General features: G+C 36.4%; 1 protein-coding gene across 2 annotated transcripts; it reads left to right on the forward strand.

Moving 5' to 3' along the window:
* Positions 1–1,890: 1,890 nt before the first annotated feature.
* si:ch211-225h24.2 (uncharacterized protein LOC564539 homolog) lies at positions 1,891–20,369 on the forward strand. Of its 2 annotated transcripts, XM_051880782.1 has the most exons (4): positions 1,895–2,220; positions 8,643–8,690; positions 14,496–14,611; positions 17,874–20,369. In XM_051880782.1, the coding sequence occupies exons 1-4, from the start codon at positions 2,134–2,136 to the stop codon at positions 18,298–18,300; spliced, it is 678 nt and encodes a 225-aa protein (XP_051736742.1). In that variant the 5' UTR covers positions 1,895–2,133; the 3' UTR covers positions 18,301–20,369. The 2 variants fall into 2 exon arrangements, with proteins under 2 accessions (XP_051736743.1, XP_051736742.1); XM_051880783.1 differs by lacking the exon at positions 8,643–8,690 and having other exon boundaries at positions 1,891–2,220.
* The last annotated feature ends 940 nt before the right edge of the window (positions 20,370–21,309 follow it).

Below are 21,309 nucleotides of genomic sequence, written 5' to 3' on the forward strand. Positions count from 1 at the left end.
CTTTATTGTACAAACTTACAGATTTCAAATAGTCTCTTTTTCTTATGTAAAGGTTACATTAAAACTGTTGCCCATAACAAAATTTTATGAAAAGTACTTGTTTACAAAGGAGACAACAGTGTCATTGATGAGCTTAAGATGATATGAGACAAAACAAAGAAATGTCAAGGTAAATGTCACTGGAATACTTTTTTTGATATATTATGCAAAATAGTATTTGATTTTGTGTATAAAATGCTAGCTATAAAATTATAATGGGGGTTTTTATTTAAATATTTTATTTAAAAAATGTTTCAAATGTCATTTCCACCACATAATGTTATTAAACAGAATACATCATTTCAGATGATCTGGAAATGTTCATAACTTATATATATATATATATATATATATATATATATATATATGATTTTGTGTATTGCAATTATACTAGTGGGTCAGCAATTTTATTTAGAAATTGTAAAAAAAAAAAAAAAAAAAAACACACATATGATAAGAAACACCCATAAAGTGCCCTAAAAAGTATTTGGACACTTAAGTCACACTTCAAATGTATGAATTCAATTGTATTATCACAAAATTTGTTCATAAAATATCAAACCAAGTTTTTTATTTTTTATTTTTTATATCAATCCAAGTTGTGACTGTAAAAAAAAAAAGACATTTAATTGACCCTTCGCAAAGACCCGCCCCCCTTAGTTACTTTTGCTTTGTCGGACAAGCCATGGCGCTGTCACGCCACACAGAGTGAAAAATACATTGCGGAGCAAAGAGGACACTGACAACGCGTCGACATACAAGACAGAGAAGGTTACTTATGATATGAAACAAAGTCCCAGCTTTCAAATTGTGTAATTTTTTTTAAGAAATTCAAACAATTAAAACCGTTTTGTGGCTCTTTAATGTGTCGTAACAGATTGCCGTAGCGCCTCAGCTCAAGTGGCTTGTGAACCGATCATCTCTTCCTACTAGTTAATTTATAGCATCAAATAAACATGAATGAACATGAGAAAGAATGTTGTTTCAAACGCAGAAAGATGTCAGTACACACCATTTTTCAGGTTCAAGTCCACTGAGGTTAACCTAACTCCTGACTGCTTTGTCAGACAAAATGGCGGATTCTGCGTTATGATTGGTTAGATCGCTTGTCAATCAAACTCCCGGCGAAGGGTCAATTGCCATTTTGCAATTAATATATGTATATTGCAATAATTAATTAATATATAATATATTGCAAAAAAATATATATGAAATTAATTCTCTTCTAGTTCACACAGGTGGAAAATGTGTGGTTTTAATTTTTTGCTTAAAAAGTGTGCTTTTTACCACTTTGACTGATAATTTTACATAGTCTACATTTCAAGGGTGGGTTAAAGGGATAGTTCACCCAAAAATGAAAATTCTGACATCATTTACTCACCCTCAACTTGTTCCAAACCTGTATGAATTTTTTTGTTCTACTGAAACACAAAAGAACATAGCCTATTTTGGAAGAATGTTTGTAACCAAGCAAATCTTGCACCCCATTGACTGCTATTCCTGCTATTGAAATCAATGGGGGGCGAGATCTGCTTGGTTACCAACATTCTTTCAAATATCTTCCTTTGTGTTCAGCAGAACAAAGAAATTCATACAGGTTTGGAACAACTTGAGGGTGATGTAATTGATGACAGAATTTTCATTTTTGGGTGAACTATCCCTTTAAGTGTCCAATTTTTGGGACTCGCTAGAGTCTGCTTAGAGTAAATGAAAAACTTCTACACTGACTAAAACGCAGGAGACATATTTGACTGTTCATGATAAGACCTCCTGTCCGGGTGGGAGGGTCTGAGGGGGGCATCGCCCCGCCCACGTTTCCATGACAACTAGTTGATCAGCGGCAATCTGATCCATGATGGGAGGAGCGGCGGTCCAGGTGCTCCAGCCAACCGTGTGCTCAGACGCTCATCAGAAGAAGATAGTGGGCCGGAGGAAAGTGTGCGTGTGGGGTGTTGCGAAGGGCAGGGCGCGATCACAGTCGGGTTATTGTTCTGATTTAACCGCTGCGATCTCCTCACGAAGAGTCTCCACTGGCATCTCATGGGCTTGGAAATACTGTGCTTTTGATATACAGCGGATCTTCCTGCGTGGATAATGTTCAAGAAGAGCAAGAGCAAAGTTCTGGTGGATGAAGCGTCAGAGGAGGACGACGTGTCGTGGCATCACGAGCACGCGAGTAAGGTAAGGTGGGATGTTGCCCGTGGGCTTCAAACTTGAGAGATCAGATGTGCTCGTGTCTCATAGTTTGGCTGTGTCACATTTCTGCCTGTATAGTAACTGTATTGTTTACAAAGCGTATTCGCCCCCGAATGAGCTATAAAGTCAGATTATGACAAAAAGAGCGAAACAATTAGTTTTGAAAATATCTATAATTTAAATAACCCACTTATTGATGTGTCCGCCTAGTTTTGAAACCGCTCTTGTATGACAATATAAGGTTTTGGAGAACGATAAAAAGATTATTTCAGTACGAAGTGTATATGGATAATGCTAATACGGGAAAATTAAGCATGCAAGTATAGGAAAAAGAGAGTATTGTTGAATGAGACTAGGAATATGAGATGAAAAGCACGGAGAGAGTGTGGTACAGTGTGTTTACATGCTTTTCTGCGTCATATCTCGTTTATTTAAATGTCATATGTATTAACCAGATTGTCATACCCAGATTAGGCCATATTTTGCTTTTTAGAAATCAGAATGGTATCAGTTGGCCTGTATTAATCAGAACTTTGGGTCATGGAAACATCTTATTTGGAACAGCCTCTACATCATAACTGAATGTTTCTTTGTATCTTTGTATATGTTTGTTATAGGCCATTACTGTCAACTAGGGTTGACCAATATGAGTATGGAATGAGACAATAGGACAATGAAAATATAGCAAAATGAGTGTTTTGAGTATGATATTATAGAAGAATAGAGTCCAGAATAGAGTATTCTCAAGTATGAGTGACAGTATGCCAGTATAGAGTAGTTCATGATCAGTCATGTAGGTTATGGAAGCCCATTTCTTCAAAATAAGAAAAAAAAAAAAACATGCTTTTGTAAGTCATATGACATAAGTCGAAATTATGTCATTCATGAGATCAAAAGTCAATATTATGACACTTAAAAGTCAATTCTAACTTGAAAAGTCATTGACATAAAGTCAAAATTACAAAATAAATGTTGAAATTGACAGCCGTAATTTTGACTTTTTATCTCAAAATTTAAATTTTTTGATCTCATAATTATGGCAGTCATAATAAAAACTTAAAAAGTTAAAATTCAAAAAGTCTAAATTGAATATGAAAGCTTGTTTCCACCACAGAATAAAACAATTTAAAAGATAATTGCGACTTTTTATCTCACAATTCTGACTTTTTTTCTGACAATTGCGTGTTTATATCTTGAAATTCTGACTTTTTTCCTCAGAATTGTGAGATATAAAGTTGCATTTGCGTGTTATAAAGTCAGAATTAATAGATAAAGATATGATATGATATGATATGAGATATAAACTCGCAGTTGTAATTTTAAAAAATAGTCAGAATTGTAAGATAAGAAGTCCCAATTACCTATTGTTTTATTCAGTGGTGGAAACAAGCTTTCATATTTAAGTCATAATGAGATAAATAGTGAGGCTTTTGTCATCATATAATTTTGACTGTTTATGTCATAATTGAGATTTACCAAAGCATTTTTTTTTCTTATGTGGTGGAAATGGGCTTCCATAGTCATAAGGGAGCACATAACATATACATGATGTTGTATATTCATGTTTCACTGCTAAGTTTGAGCCAGCGCTGCGATATGAATGATCATGTTCTGATTTTCTTGGATAAGATCATAAATTGATGTTAATTAAATGTTGTTCTGCTGTGGCTGAGTTTAAAACAGATTCATGGCATTTACCACCGTCCTCCCTTTCAGATGTAATGTTCTGTCAGCTGTTAGACTGCAGGAGTCAGATAAGGTCCCTACAGCGTAACAGCAGGAGACGGTTGCAGATAAGCTTTCTTTCTCTCCCCCTCGCACTCTCTCTTTTTTTTTTTTAATGTAATTTCAGAAGCTTGCACTGAAAAGTTAAAAATTCTCACTGCGTTCTGTGGCCAGTGTGACGGCCTTGATTAGGCCACAGTCACATTCTTCCCAACAGAATCTGTTCCACAAACATGTTTTGGATCTCAGAGATTTGAAGGAGAGCAGTCAAAAGCTCTGATACCCTTGTCTGATAGAGAGAGACACTATGACAAACTAACCTAGCTGCTAGACCAAACTGTCTGATGGTTTGTGACCAGGTTGGTCCACTTCTCCTACTTGGTGAAAGTTGTCGTTTGATAGAAGACTCATGCCACTTCATAGAATCCAGATTTTTTAATATTATTGTTAATTAATTTGACAATTGAGGTGATGAGGTGAATGATTATCAGGCGTACAAAAAGTACCATGATAAGTACCATGGTATTACCAAGTGTACCAAGTAAATACAATGGTTTATTTCAAAGTTCCATAGTATTTAATATATAGTTCATATGTATTTCAAAATACCATAGTAATCATCTTATTCTATCACTGTACCATGGTACTTTGGTATATATCATGGCATTGAATGTTTACATTTTGACTTTTTATGTCATAATTGAGATTTACCAAAGCATGGTACTTAAAAAAAAAAAGTCCTTAAAACACACCTATGGTACTACCATGTTTTTGGGATGTGTACCATGGTTTTCTTAGAGTTACCTTGAAGCACCATTATGTAAAAATACCATGGTACATGAATTTCTGGACCATAATATATATCAGAGTAGTACCATGGTATTACCATCTGTACCACTGTACTTTTTAAGGGCATGCAAAGAATACCATGGTACTACCATAGTAGGCCTACATGTCTACAAAATGCAGTATTTTGTAAATATCCAAATAACCATTATTGCCATATAGTGTTGTCAAAATTACCTACCGCGATACTAAGTCAGTACTGAAATTTTAAAAATGTGACACTTTGAGCGCTGTTGAGCAGATTCGTAAACGCCTCTGATTGGCCATTGTGTTCACGCGCTCAACATATAGGTCTGTGATTGGCTACAATGATCAACGCACGGGAGCGTTTGAAAGCACACGGAAGTGTTTGAATTTGAAAGTGCTTTGAAAGCGTGAGCATTTGAAAGCAGGCGTCTATCAGTGGGCCAGTCTGCGATAGATGCCTGCTTTCAAACGCTCCCTTGTGTATCTTTGTAAGTGCTTGTTGAAGAGCGTCATTGATGTCTATTTACAACATGTTTTTGAAGCGTTGATCATTGTAGCCAATCACAGACATATCTGTTGAGTGCGAGAACACAATGGCCAATCAGAGGTGTTTTCGAATCCGCTCAACAACGCTCAAAGCGTCGCATTTTTAAAATTTCAGTACCGACTTGGTATTGCAGTAGGTACTTTTGACAATATGCAAAACATAAAATACCATGGTACTTTGAGTTATACCATACTGGTTACCATTGGTATTTACGCACTTACAATAAAGTACTGAAAACACTTTTTTTTTTTTTTTTTTTTTTTTTTTTTTTTTAGACCATAGAAATATCATGGTATTGATATCATGGTACTGCCACAGTACTTTTTTTTTTTTTTTTTTTTTTTTCGGAAAGGCATGCAGGGTACAGAGAATATACCATGAAGTTACACTATTACTATTGTAAATGTCTAAATAACCATTATTTCTTGAGTACCATGTCCAAAAACATAGTAGTACTGTGGTACTTTTGTTATTCAAGCTTGTTGCTCATTCAGTGGTGGTACTAGGCTTGTGGTCGTGGATTGTATATTGGAGAGGGGAAGGAATGTTCTTATGTTGTTCAGTCTACAAAGGGATATTTCAGTGAGATCCGCTTCCTTCGGCTGCTAGTCAGTTTGTTCACCCAGATCTTGGTATGTAAAGCAGGAAGCCCAACGGATGTGGACAAATGAAACCCTAAACTTCCATACAGATACAGTTCAATTCAGGTCCTCTCAGGACTTCAAATTTTGTAGAGTTTGGATTTTCCTCCTATAAACAGGTTTTCATCAAGATGAATGTCCTCTCTGTTCCAGCGGTTTACATCAAGCTATTTCATGAGCGCTGATTTTATTTTAAACCATGTCAGGGTGCCAGTTGGTAAACATCATTATTTTGAGGTGCAGTCTTGTTGATACTGTGGTTAGTGTTCCTTCATAAATCAACTGAAGGCGGAATAAATGGACTCCTCTGACCCCATGTTCTTCAATCATAAGCTTTTTTTCAGGAAAGTCAGGTCTGAGCTGTCCCTAATATGCCACAATCATAAGAAATGACAGAGTCCAGAGGGTAAAGGACTTAAAATATCCCAAACATTCTTCTTTGCGTCTGAGCTTCATTCCTTCATTTATAAATGAGCACTCGGGAGAGTATTCGGACTGCAATCAGGCCAAGTGCTTTGGTAAGTTGGGGTGGAGGTGTGTGGCATTGATACAATGAGTCAGAGGGAGTAAAATGAAGGAGGCAGAGGATTGTGGGTAGGGGGAGGAATGACATGGACATTGCAGAACAGAGGTTGATCTTTCTCTCTCTTCGAATGAATAATATTCTGCCTTCAAGTCATATCAGAATTATAACGTTTGCTCTGAATTTGCTCTTTGAGCTCTGACTTTTTGTGTTGGCGGAAGAGTTGGTATTAAGCTAGGGTAAATATATTTTATATATATTTTACTTTTTTTTATTTTTTATATATATATATATATATATATATATATATATATTAGTAAAAGATTTTGGGTCAATAAGACTATTTAATGTTTTCGAAAACCGTCTCTTATGCTCACCAAGACTGCATTTATTTGATCAAAAATACAGTAAAAACAGTAACATTGTGAAATATTTTAATTTATTTTAAAATGTAATTTATTCCTGTGATGTAAAGTTGAATTTTCAGCATCATTACTCCAGTCTTCAGTGTCACATGATCCTTCAGAAATCATTCTAACATGATGATTTGCTGCTCAAGAAACATTTCTTATTATTAATGTTGAAAACAGTTGTGCTGCTTAATGTTTTGTTGAAATCATTTTTTTCAGGATCCTTAGATGAAACAGAAATATTTTGTAGTAATATAAAAGTTTCTACTGTCACTTTTGGTTAATGTACCTTTGTTGAATAAAAGTAATTGTTTCAAAAAGTCTTACTGACCCGATTTCCAAGGTAAAGATGTCAGATTTCTCCAGGATTTATAGACCTCTTTGGTTATAATTAGGTTTTCATTGTGAATGTTGGATTTACAATGTAGTGTTTGCGCATTTGTGTGCTCTTGATGAGGAATAGCAATGAAACCTTTACTAAAGAGTGGCAGCCTTGTGTGACGAAACTACATTTCCCATAATTCCTTATGGCAGATAAAGCATTAATTACACACCTTTTGTGTGCTCTTGATGAAGTATGGCGATAAAGCTTTCACCGATTTATAAGGGTGACAGCCTTGCATGACAACTACATTTCCCATAATTCCTTGTGGCAGATAAAGCATCAATAATGCACCTTTTGTGTGCTCTTGATGAGGAACAGCGATAAAACTTACACCGATTAAAAAGAGTGGCAGCCTTGCATGACAACTACATTTCCCATAATTCCTTACGGCAGATAAAGCATCAATTACACACCTTTTGTGTGCTCTTGAAGTATAGCGATTAAACTTATGCCACGGTCACACTAGACTTTGAACGTGCAAAATTTCTTCGGATGCTGCAACGGTCGAGATATGACGTCACAGTCTACAGCGTTTTTTTTTATTAACACGAATTCAATATTTAACATATAGTAATACATTCAAAATGTAAAAATATACAACCTACTCGACTTTACTGCAAATATAACATTATTTTAATTCAGCCAAGAGGTCATGCCGTGACGAATCAATCTTCTACTGGTCGCACGTCTTCACGTGATGCGAATTCGCAGGTGAGTTCACCAAACTTGAACTTTGGAACGCAGCGAAATGCGCAATTTTTCGCACGAGCTTGCGTTTCCGATCTGTCGTATTCGCATGGGTATGACTGGAAGTCAATGGAACGATAAGTGCAGTGTGACCACACCTTTACACCGATTTATAAGGCTAACAGCCTTGCGTGACAACTACATTTCCCATAATTCCTTGTGGCAGATAAAGCATCAATTACACCCCTAATGTGCATCCTTTGCTCTTCAGTTTGTTGCACTAGTGCTAAAAGTCCTGTCTGTGGGGAAGTGCAAAAGAGAGGTGAGTAGTGGAGAAGTTGAGAGGCGGCACTAGTGCAGGTGGAGCAGGAAGGAAGGGGAAAAGGTCAGACCCTTAACAGGAAGTTGAATGCCAGAGCAGTCATGATAGATCACTCAAAATAGAAGAGTGTTAATGATTACATCTCAGAATTGAGGCATACTCCTTACCATTATGACTGTGACGGAAACCAAGCTCATTTTTAAGTCCCTCACCAAACGTGCAAGACCTTGTTCACATTAGCGTGCTAAAAATATTCCTTGCATTTGTGTGTGTGTTTGTTACATTACGTTAGCATGTGTTTAAGTGTGTGCGCATGTTCTCATTGTGTTGTGCTCCTTGGCCTTTGCTTTTCAGGATAAAGACTCCGAGGGAACAGAGGAAGTTCTGAGTCCCTCAACAAAGGTAAACACAGACAATGCACACTCGCATAAAGCCTTATTGCTTTCAACAGAAATGCAAAAACTTGTTGACAGTGTCTGAAACTATACCAAATTAGCAACACTGTCAGGATGTGATGCAGAAAGCCTGATATAAAACACTGAATTGCTGTTTTCTTTTTCTTTTTGTTAGTTCTTTGTGAATGGATGCAGTTAAAGGCAAGATTCATAGTTTGATAGTACAGTGTAGAGTAGAAAGTGTGCGTGTTGTGCATAATCTGTTAAATGTGCAGAGAGGATGTTACACATTCTTTCAGAACAATCTGGACAATAACAAAACAGTCTTGAGACTAGCAAACATTCAGTGGCCTGCTTTCCTTCAGTTTCCTTGCTGTTAAATGTCATGTCATATTTTATATTATAAAATAAATATCCAAACTATTTTCTCACCAGTAGAATAAAAAAGTTTTTTGCCTTCTGTGTAATCATGGGTTAACGTTTGTATTGTTAGCATGAGCAGCTGGTAAACGCAATAAATACACAATGCAAAAAGTTTCTCCATTTACAGGTATTCAAAAGTTACTGTAGGCTGTGTGTCCACCAAAGAGTTTTTTTGGTGAACACGTGGCGTAATACCATGAAATTCACGTCAAAATTGAAATTGCAGGCTGATGGACCTTTACATGCAATCTGCAGCAATCGCATCATTTCCACATGGCAAAAACTGATTGGCCTCTGGTGATCCTGCAGCCAATGAGATTGCTTGCTCAACATTTAAAGGGTTAGTTCACCCAAAAATTAAAATTCTGTCATTAATTACTCACCCTCATGTCGTTCTACACCCGTAAGACCTTTGTTCATCTTCAGAACACAAATTAAGATATTTTTGATGAAATCCGATGGCTCATTGAGGCCTGCATTGATAGCAACGCTATTGAACTTCTCAAGATCCAGAATTGTACTCAACATTTAAAACAGTTCATGTGAGTTCAGTGGTTCAATTTTAATATTATAAAGCGACAAGAGAAATTTTTGTGCGCCAAAATAACGTCTTTTCAATGATTTCAAAACACTATTTGAAATCAGTGATTCGGATCACGTGTCAAACTGCCAAACTGCTGAAATCACGTGACTTTGGGACTCCGAATCACTGATTCAAAACAAAAGATTCGAAGCAGTGTTTTGAAATCGGCCATCACTATCGTTGAAAAGTCGTTATTTTGTTTTTGGCGCACAAAAAGTTTTCTAATTGCTTTATAATATTAAGATTGAACCACTGAACTCACATGAACTGTTTTAAATATGTTTTTAGTACCTTTCTGGATCTTGAGAAGTTCAATGGCATTGCTGTCTATAGAGGCCTTACTGAGCCATCGGATTTCATCAAAAATAACTTAATTTGTGTTCCGAAGATGAACGAAGGTCTTACGGGTGTGAAACAACATGAGGGTGAGTAATTAATGACAGAAATTAAATTTTTGGGTGAACTAACCCTTTAAATAGTATGGTTCATTGTTTGCGGTAATCTAGTCAGAGTTCTGATACCCTCCACCTCCTCCAGCTCCACCTGCCTAGATCTGCTGTGGGATTTATGTATGTGCATTTATGCAGCAGCTCACAGCAGCGTAAAGTCCATACTTGCTCTGCAGCATCAACATTAACATAGCAGAACTAGTCCGCCAAGACCAAATACATAAAAAGGGTTAGTTCACCCAAAAATCAAAATATAATGTCATTAATTACTCACCCTCACGTCGTACTACACCTGTAAGACCTTCGTTCATCTTCAGAACACAAATTAAGATATTTTTGATAAAATCCGATGGCTCAGTGAGGCCTACATTGACAGCAAGTTAATTTACACTTTCAAATGCCCAGAAAGGTACTAAAGACATATTTAAAACAGTTCATGTGACTACAGTGGTTCAACCTTAATGTTATGAAGCGACGAGAATACTTTTTGTGTGGCAAAAAAAACCCCAAAATAACGATTTTATTCAGCAATATCTAGTGATGGGCGATTTCAAAACACTGCTTCATGAAGCTTCGAAGCTTTACGAATCTTTTGTTTCAAATCAGCGGTTCGGAGCGTGTATCAAACTGACAAACTGCTGAAATCATGTGACTTTGACGCTCCGAACAACTGATTCAAAAACAAAAGATTTGAAGCAGTGTTTTGAAATCGGCCATCACTAGATATTGTTGAAAAGTCGTTATTTTGATATTTGTGTTCCGAAGATGAACGAAGGTCTTACGGGTGTAGTACGACATGAGGGTGAGTAATTAATGACATTATTTTCATTTTTGGGTGAACTAAACCTTTAACATTGCCATATTAAATAACATGCTAAAACTATTCAGAGAGCTGTCATGTTTGAAATATATATATATATATATATTACATGATAACTTCATTTGCAAGTCTTCATAGCATTGTAGTTTCATATACTTTTTTTGCTACAAATCACTGGTTGTAATGTTGTGATTAATTTCTGTTTGTAATTAGAACTCTTTATTAAGTTCAGTGATGGCCCTGGATATAGAGATGTTTTGCTCTTGAATAGGTTTACTTTATTTTATTTTGTAGAACTTTAATTTTATTTTATTTTTGGCATTTATGATTTAGGTGGTTGGTTTAAAAAAAAATGCTTCCAAAACTGAGTGCCCAGGAGCAAAATTGCCACCATTTAATGTGCACTTGACATTAGTTTAAATAAATGCTCTTTTTGGACTCGGACGTTTAGTATTCTGAAAGTTACAGTGTGTTTTCATAGCACAATGAACTCTTTTAATCTCAAAGGATCATGAGAAATCAATTTTCCTTGATTTGACCCCTTTAAAGAGGCTAAGAGAAAGAGAATTTCACAGTTAGACTTCCAGAGAGTTCAGCTGTGTCCTCCAGCGACGGCAGGAGCTCAACCTCAAGTTAAAGTGACAGTTGTTTATTTCCACTGCGTGTTTTACAAAACCAAGTGGAGATAGGGAGGACAAGACAGAGGAAGCGATAGATAGAAGCCAAAAGAGAGTGTTGTGTTTTATTTGAGGTCAAATACAAGCCAGATCCTAGCGTCTGTTTATTCGATGGAATGAGTAATGTTCCCTAAGTCTCCTAACGCTCATAAATGCTAAATAAATGTGCTGGAACTCATAATAAGAGCCGGTACCGACATAACAAGTGTTTATGTGTTAGTGCATAATCAAATGGCATATTTTAGCACAGTGGAGTGACAGAACACAAAGGTCTTTGGTTTGAAACAAGACAGGGAGTGGCAAATAAAATTAACCACGTGCTTTTACCTTTTTTTAGTGTTTGGTACATTTGTGGTGAGTTTAATTACTCCTCCAGACATGCAGCAACAAATATTAAATATCTGTGTAACACACACAAATCAATGCAACGTAACTTGTAGATCTTTAAGTATTCAGAAAAGATGCTTTTGGGTGAATCTCACAGAGATTTCACCCCAAAAAAAAAGAAGAAGAAAAAGAAATGTTTGCTTTAAAAAAAAAAAAAAAAAAAAATTAGCCTATTTCTGAACCATTTACATTATTTGGATAATTGCATTACAACATTTTCATGACAATAAAGTCTCATTACTGTAATAATATAATGAAAATCATCTGTTTTGTTACAACCTGAATTCGGGAAATGTTGGGACGTTTTTTATATTTGAATAAAATGAAAACTAAAAGACATTCAAATCACATGAGCCAATATTTTATTCACAATAGAACATAGATAACATAAATGTTTAAACAGAGAAATTTTACACTTTTATCCACTAAATGAGATCATTTCAAATTTGATGCTTGCTACAGGTCTCAAAGTTGGCACGGGGGCAACAAATGGCTGAAAAAGCAAGAAATTCTGTAACATGATCAGCTATAAAAGGGATGTCTTAGAGAGGCAGAGTCTCTCAGAAGTAAAGATGGGCAGAGGCTCTCCAATCTGTGAAAGAGTGCGTAAAAAGGAATACTTTAAAAACAATGTTCCTCAATGTCAAATTGCAAAAGCCTTTGCAAATCTCATCATCTACAGTGCATAACATCCTCAATAGATTCAGAGAAACTGGAGAAATCTCTGTGCGTAAGGGACAAGGCTGAAAGCCTTTGTTGGATGCCCGTGGTCTTCGGGCCCTCAGACGACACTGCATCGGCATGATTGTGTCAATGACATTACTAAATGGGCCCTGGAATACTTCCAGAAACCACTGTCGGTAAACACAATCCGCCGTGCCAGTTGCAGATGCCAACTAAAGCTCTATCATGCAAAAAGGAAAGCCGTATGTGAACATGGTCCAGAAGCGCCGTCGTGTCCTGTGGGCCAAGGCTCATTTAAAATGGACTGTTTCAAAGTGGAGAAGTGTTCTGTGGTCAGAAATTTGTCCAAATTTGACATTCTTGTTGGAAATCACGGACACCGTGTCCTCCGGGCAAAAGAGGAGGGAGACCTTCCAGCATGTTATCAGCGTTCAGTTCAAAAGCCAGCATCTCTGATGGTATGGGGGTGCATAAAAGCATACGGTATGGGCAGCTTGCAAGGTTTGGAAGGCACTATGAATGCTGAAAGGTATATAAAGGTTTTAGAGCAACATTAAATGAAAAATACGTCAAAGACAACCACAAACTCTTCAGCAGCTAGAAACCTATATCAGACAAGAATGGGACCAAATTCCAACACCAAAACTCCAGAAACTCATAACCTCGATGCCCAGACATCTTCAAACTGTTTTGAAAAGAAGAGGAGATGCTACACCATGGTAAACATGCCCCCGTCCCAACTATTTTGAGACCTGTAGCAGGCATCATATCTGAAATGAGCTAATTTTGTGCATAAAATTGTAAAATTTCTCAGTTTAAACATTTGTTATGTTATCTGTGTTCTATTGTGAATAAAATATTGGCTCATGTGATTTGAAAGTCTTTTAGTTTTCATTTTATTCAAATGTAAAAAAAAAAAAAAACGTCCCAACTTTTTCGAAATTCGGGTTGTGTGTGTGTATATATATATATATATATATATATATATATATATATATATATATATAAAAAATTTTTTTTTTTTTTCATTTATATTATTTTAATGACAATACATAAATATTATTATTAATATTATGATGATGTATTTTTCCTTTGTTCATCCAAAATATAATTTCTTATTTTTTTTATTTATTTTAATTTTGCATTGAAATATTACCCAAAAGTATGACGTGATAAAATTTCAAGTTTATATTTTTTTTTGGTCAAAGGGAAAGACATTCTGTACAAGGCAGGTCAGAAAAATGAACAAGTTGTGAAAGAGAGCAAGAAATTGTGTCAAAGGTTCTTTCCTATATAATAAGCTGCAAAGCCGGGCCGGTATTTCAAATCCTGAGGGTCATACTGGACGCAGGCAGGAGGGAGTCTGAAGGAATGTGTCAGATCGCCAAGTGACCCAAAAAACACACACACACACACACACACACACACACACACACACACACGCACACACGCACACACGCACACACGCGTGTCTGCTCCAATATCCTTCCCTACAGTAATCAACATAGGCCTTTCCTGTTTTTACTGTGTGATGCCTTCTGTCCGTCAGATAAAGCTTTCTGCTCCTGGATTCAAGATGAAGTGCGTCTTTGTGATTAGTTGTCTTTGTGCCAGGCCTAAACCTGCAATCATCTCTTACCATCTGTATTTCCGTCTCACTGAGAAACCAAAGCTGAGCCTTTCTGACACATAACACACAAGCAGTCATTTTACCGTGCGCTGAACACTGTTTTATGATTAAACAAACGATTTCTCTATGGTTTCTGACTATGTTTTTGGCCTTTTGTAGGATTCAAAGTTAAAGAAGGTTAAATCAAAGCGAGAAAAAGGAGACAAGAAGTTGTTTCCATCACAGGACGATGAACACATCTTGCTTACAGGAGTCACTGTCTCTCACAGAAGAGGGTAAGACGGCATTCATTTACTAAAGTTAGATGAAGCTAGTGAATGTTTTGCAAGTCTCAGAAGTTCATTATGTATTTTTAGATGATTATAATATTTTTAGATTATTATACCCAGTAAGTAGGGCTAGGTCTGATGAGCAAAATCTTATATTATTATACCATCTATATTACAATAACAATATTTTTTTTTTTCATAGCTATTTTTGCTGAAAGGTAAACCTAATAAATAAATAAAATAAATATATATAATATAAATATATATATATATATATACACACACACACAGTATCTCACAAAAGTGAGTACACCCCTCACATTTCAGCAACCATTTTAGTATATCTTCTCAAGGGACAATAGTATAGAAATGAAACTTGTATATATTTTGGAGTAGTCAATGTGCTGCTTGTATAGTAGTATAGATTTACTGTCCTCTGAAAATAACTCAACATACAGCCATTATTGTCAAAATAGCTGGCAACAAAAGTGAGTACACCCTAAGTGATAACAGTTGTATGTTGTTTAACCATGCACAGCCACATGTCCTATTCATCATGTTCATGTTTTTGTCTGCTTGACAGGACCATACAAATGTGTGGATCTTGTATTAAAGCAGTTAAAATTTGGTGCTTTGAGTACAATTCTCTCATACTGATCACTGGATGTTCAACATGGCACCTCATGGCAAAGAACTCTCTGAGGATTTGAGAAATAGAATTGTTGCTCTCCACAAAGATGGCCTAGGCTATAAGAAGATCGGTAACACCATAAAACTGAGTTACAGTACAGTGGCCAGGGTCATAGAGAGAGGTTTTCCAAGACTGGTTCCACTCAGAACAGGCCAAAGAAGTTGAATCAAAGAAGTTGAGTCCTCGTGCTTTGCATCAGGTGCAGAAGCTGGCTTCAAAAAACAGATGCATGAGTGCTGCCAGCATTGCTTTAGAGGTTGCAGAAGCGGAAGGTGAGCTTGTCAGTGCTCAGACTATATGCCGCACGCTGCAACAAGACGGTTTGCATGGCCGTCGTCGTCCCAGAAGGAAGCCTCTTCTGAAGCTGGCTCACAAGAAAGCCCGCAAACAGTTTGCTGAAGACAACCTGTCCAAGAGCATGAATTACTGGAACCATGTCCTGTGATGTGTTTGGCTCAGATGGTGTCAAGCATGTGTGGCGACGCCCTGGTGAGGAGTACCAAGAACATTATGTCTTGCCTACAGTCAAGCATGGTGGTGGTAGCATCATGGTCTGGGGCTGCATGATTGCTGGTGGTACTGGGGAGCTCTGCTTCATTGAAGGAAACATGGATTCCAACATGTACTGTGACATTCTGAAGCAGAACATGATGCCCTCCCTTCGGAAACTGGACCGAACGGCATGATAATGACCCCAAACACACCACCAAGATGACAACTGCCTTGCTGAGGAAGCTGAAGGTGAAGGTGATGGAGTGGTCAAGTACTGTATGTCTCCAGACCTGAACCCTATTGAGCACCTGTGGGGCATCCTCAAGCGGAAGGTGAAGCGCCATGTGTCTAACATCCAGCAGCTCCGTGATGTCATTATGGAGGACTGGAAGAGGATCCCAGAAACAACCTGTGCAGCTCTGGTGAACTCCATGCCCAGGAGGATTAAGGCAGTGCTAGATAACAATGGTGCTCACAGAAAATATTGACACTTTGGACACAGTTTTGACATGTTCACTTAGGGTGTACTCACTTTTGTTGCCAGTTATTTAGACAATAATGGCTGTATGTTGAGTTATTTTCAGAGGACCGTAAATCTGTACTGCTATACAAGCTGCACATTGACTACTCCACATTGACTACTATATCCAATTTTCATTTCTATAGTATTGTCCCTTGAGAACATATAATAAAATGGTTGCTGAAATGTGAGGGGTGTACTCACTTTTGTGAGATACTGTGTATGTATGTGTATGTGTATATATGTGTGTGTGTGTGTGTGTGTGTATATATATATATATATAAATATTAACTTGGTTCCTTTAGTCATTTTTAGTAGCTGAAACATTATAGATGTTAGAATGGCCATTAGCAAATGTTTTTATGATGTTGAAGAGATGGAAATCTAATGTTTTTGAGCTGTTTATCAGATGTTTGTAGACAAAGAAAATGCTTAAAATAGAACACAGTGCTTTCCAGATTAAGTGCTTTTTACAGACATCTTGGCGTTGGATGTGCTTGGTGGGAAAATTAAAAATCTCATTATCCAGATATTTTGGTCTGCCTTAAACTTGCACCATTGGTTGAGTCAGAAATTGACACATTGGGCAGCTGAAGCAAACAAAGCAATGTTGTAAAAGCACCACAGAGCCGCAGTGTTTACAGTCTTTGGGGAAATGAACCAGTGGCTTACTTATTGTTGACTCTGCATATTAAAGTTGGATTAAAAGGATTTTAACAGTAAAGTTGTACACGCAGCACCTTTGTGTGCCTAGAAATGAAGATATTCATACTGTATGAAATAAAAATAGAAATATATCTTTAGCAATGGAAAATTTCAGATGTATGGTTTTGTGCATAAACATAGTGTAACTTTAAATAAGCCCTTCAACCATCAAGTGTCTGAAATGGAAACCGCACCCTGCGGCCCAGCCTCTGTCTTTCCTGCTATAGCACATGAGGCCGCCTTGTGCCATTATGGCACATAACCAAATATCATATATACAGCATAATGAATTTACTCTCTAGCCTTTCATATATGGAAATTTTGAGATATATATATTATTTTTAAGTAAAGAAATTATTAATTTTATTCAGAAGATGCATTAAATTGATCAAAAGTGACAGTAACAACATCAGCATATTGGATTAATTTCTGAAGGATCATGTGACACTAAAGACTGGAGTAATGATGCAGTTTTGCATCACAGGAATAAATTACGTTTTAAAATATAAACAGACAATATTAAGACACTATTACATTTTAAATAATATTTCACAATATTACTGTATTTAATGTTAGTGTATGTCCTGTATATACATTATTACTGCATTTTTGATCAAATAAATGCAGTTTTTGAGGCTTCTTCCAAAAACATTAAAAATATATCATTATTATTAATAATAATTATTATTTTATTTTACTTTTTTAATATCTGCTCTCTGAGATTTATTGAAATTTGCTTATTTGTTAAGCTATTGGATGTTTTTTTCAGTTATGTAAGCAGTAGCAATGATGATAAGAAATAGTTTGGGTAGAACATTTTCAATTTACAATGAATCATACTCCTTTGTTCTCTTTCTCAGGTCTGCTAAGAAAAACTGGGAGGACGACAAGAGCAAACCGCACTCAGAAAAAGACAAAGCGCACTGTCTATGGGACAGCATCACCATGACGATGAAGCAAATCACACCTACAAAGAAGATTGACAAGATGGAGGGCTGGGAACCACCTCAGCTGAACGACGGAAAGGAGGAGGAAAAAGAAGAGCCGGAGAAGAAGAGGAGTGACTCGTCCCCACCGTCTCTGTCACTGTCTCTGCCGCATTCTCTGGGTTTGCCGTCCTGGGTTGGTTTGGGTTTGGAGGAGGACTCGTCTCGCTATGCTAGTTTGACTGAGTCACAGACTGGCGGCCCTGCCCAGTGGGCGGCCCGGGCACGAGATAAATTAGCTGCCGTCCGTCGCAGAAGTCCAGCCAGCCTATCAGAAAGCAGTTGGGAGGGGCTTAAATGATTTAGCATTAGCATCTGTTAGAATGGCCACGCCCCCTTGTATACAACTCTAATTGGACAGCCCACCTATGTGAAAAGTAGGACCCTCAGACCAAGAGTGCCTGCTCCCGATGCCTGTCAGTCCCAAATATTTTCATTTTTTTAATTTGATATGAAGTTCTTTTCCAACTTTTGAATGAAGCTCCTTCAGAGAAGTCACTGGATGTACTCACAGTTGGTGTCTGACGTCACTGACGATTTCTAGATTAGTTTTAAAGGTCATAAATGACATTTAAACAGTTTTCACCCAAAAATGAAAATTCTGTCATCATTTATTCACCCTCATGATGTTCCAAACCTCTGTTGAACACGAAAGCAGATATTTTAAAGAAACATTCTTCAAAATATCTTCTTTTGTGTTCAACGGAAGAAACTCATACAGGTTGGAACAACATAAGGGTGAGTAAATGACGACAAAATGTTCATTTTTGGGCGAACTATGCCTTTAAAGGTACAAAACGAAAATCTTGTGATCATTTGTTTACCCTTATGTCATTCCAAACCTGTATTACTTCATTTCTTTCACTGGAACAAAAAAGTAGTTTAGCAAAATGCCCCAAGTAGGCTACTATTGTCCATACAATGAAACTGTAGCTGCTAAAATTACAATAAAGTATGATAAATATAGTACAAATGCACTATATTCTAAGTTTTCTTTATTTGTACAATACATTTATGTAGAAGCAGTCCTACATGCAAGTTGTTGTTTACTGCAATAAGTCCTTGATCATTTTCATTGTAGGAAAAAGAGCAGTCAGGACATTCTGCTGAACTACTTCTGTTTACAGAATAAAGTCAAACAGGTTTGGAACGACATAAAGGTGAAGAAATGAAGACAGAATGTCCATTTTTAGGTAAACTGTCCCTTTAAATCCACGTTTTCGTGCCGATTAGTGTAAGTGAGGCTGCAGTACCTACCGTCACAGACAGAGGGCGCATCGCGTCTCAATCTCCACAATCACCGCTGAGAGATCGATGCTTTGTATGTTATGCTAATATGTCTCATGATTCAGTTGTGGTTAATTTGTTCTGCTGTGTAGTTAAGGAGTGAATGTGGAATGAAGTAAAAACGCCTTCAACAGAGTAGATTTACAAACATTAATGCCTGCTGATTCAAAATCACAATGTACTGTAATTAGCCTACTCTATGCAAACAATTTCCTCGCTATAATCCCAAATTACTTGCTATATTGATCATGCCAACAGTGTATTCAGTGCCACTTTTCTGTCACAAGGAAGATAACTTACTGTGGCTTTATAAGACATACAGGCAACAGTTTTAAATTGAATGTATGTGCTCAGTCCTGCCCCTGGAGATTTTGACTAATCAAACATGCTTAAATCATAAGTCTTTAGATAAATTTGAGAAAAACACAATCTTCTGGTATAGATCGGGGTTGAAACTAAGTTCTGAAGTAGGTTGGATCTCCAGGAATGGGATGAGCATCCAGAACTGGTTAATAATGCCTTACGGTAATGATTATTGTCACAAACCTTATTTCTAAGCCTTCCAAAGACCTCAAGAGCTGTGCAGTTTTATCATGAAGTACATTTTTCTTTGCTGTGCCTCGACTTAAAAGTCATTTTATAGTGTGATTAAAAACAACATGTTAAACTTCCAACTCCCTCAAATATGGTAAAAATGACAATCATCATTTATAAGTCTAATATGAAATGTATTTTATACATCAACCTCAATAAGAGCTTTGGTTTGCTAGAAGAATGTGTCTTATTGCTGATTTTAGGAGATTTATTTATAATCTAAAGATTCTGAGAGAAGGTGGGTTTGCTGCTCTTAGTTGTTCATAGTAGCTTTATATAATTAGTCCACAAATGGGATTACAAATTGTTAGTTTCAGATTTTGCTTTCTATTTGGGGCCTTTGCGAGAGTCTTGTTTTGATTTTATCTTGATACTACTGAATGATTTTTTTTTTTTTCTATATTATTATGATTTAAATGCCAATATTAAGATGTTGTAGTTCCAAGGGTTCAGATAAGCTTATGAATCTAAATAAAGAGTTACACTTTATACTTTGGCCTTGTTTTTGTTTTTCCTCCAATGTACTGTTCAAACGTTTTTTTTTTTTTTTTTTATGTTTTTGAAAGAAGTCTGTAATGCTCACAAAGGCTACATTTATTTGCTTAAAAAAAAAAAAACAGTAAAACAGCAATATTGTTAAATATGATTGTAATTTAAAATAACTTTTATATTATTTTCTATTTTAATATATTTTTTAAATGTAATTTATTCCTGTGCGCAAAGCTGTCATTACACCAGTCTTCAGTGATCCTTAAGAAATCATTATAATATGCCAATTTAATCCTCTATAAATATTTATTATCAATGCTAAAAACAGTTGTGCTGCTTAATATTTTTGTGGAAACTGATGCATTTTTTTTCAGGATTATTTGATAAATAGAATTAGCAATTATCTGAAAAAGAAATCTTTTCTAGCATTAGTATTTTTACTGTCACTTTTGATCAATTTAATGCATCTTTGCTGAATAGAAGTATTCATTTCTTTCAGATAAAAAAATCTTGCTGACCCTTAACTTATTCTTATTACCAAAATTATTACTTACTACCAGAGCCATATTCTTTTTGAACCTGAACCAACACCCTTCATGAAACTCCCGCAATTAAAACGGATAGTTCCGGCCCTTGATTCTGATTGGTAGAGCCGCGTTCGAAGCCGTTGTAAAATTCGAAAACATACAGCTGACCGCATTACATATCGCTGCGCCATTGAATGTGTATGTTGCTGCGTCTGTCTTAGCAACGTAAACATGTTTGTTCTCTATAGATTTTGTTCATTGAAGCTTACTGCAGAGAGATATCGAGTGACCGAGTGTATTACCTGCATTCAAACTGAGCATTTTCCTTCAGGTCATGTTCATAATAAAAAAAAAAATCCGTTTCAATGTCCGCTACGATCTTGTCCTTTTAACATTTAATGGTTCTCCCGTGC

Source organism: Ctenopharyngodon idella, chromosome 22 (genome assembly GCF_019924925.1).
Source record: "Ctenopharyngodon idella isolate HZGC_01 chromosome 22, HZGC01, whole genome shotgun sequence".
In the NCBI taxonomy this organism is placed as follows: domain Eukaryota; kingdom Metazoa; phylum Chordata; class Actinopteri; order Cypriniformes; family Xenocyprididae; genus Ctenopharyngodon; species Ctenopharyngodon idella.

Excerpts from the sequence above, each read along its gene's own strand:
- si:ch211-225h24.2 (XM_051880782.1), top strand. The coding sequence starts at position 2,134 with ATGTTCAAGAAGAGCAAGAGCAAAGTTCTGGTGGATGAAGCGTCAGAG. Across the intron at positions 2,221-8,642 it reads ATCACGAGCACGCGAGTAAG|GATAAAGACTCCGAGGGAAC; the intron begins GTAAGGTGGGAT and ends TTTGCTTTTCAG. Across the intron at positions 8,691-14,495 it reads TTCTGAGTCCCTCAACAAAG|GATTCAAAGTTAAAGAAGGT; the intron begins GTAAACACAGAC and ends GGCCTTTTGTAG.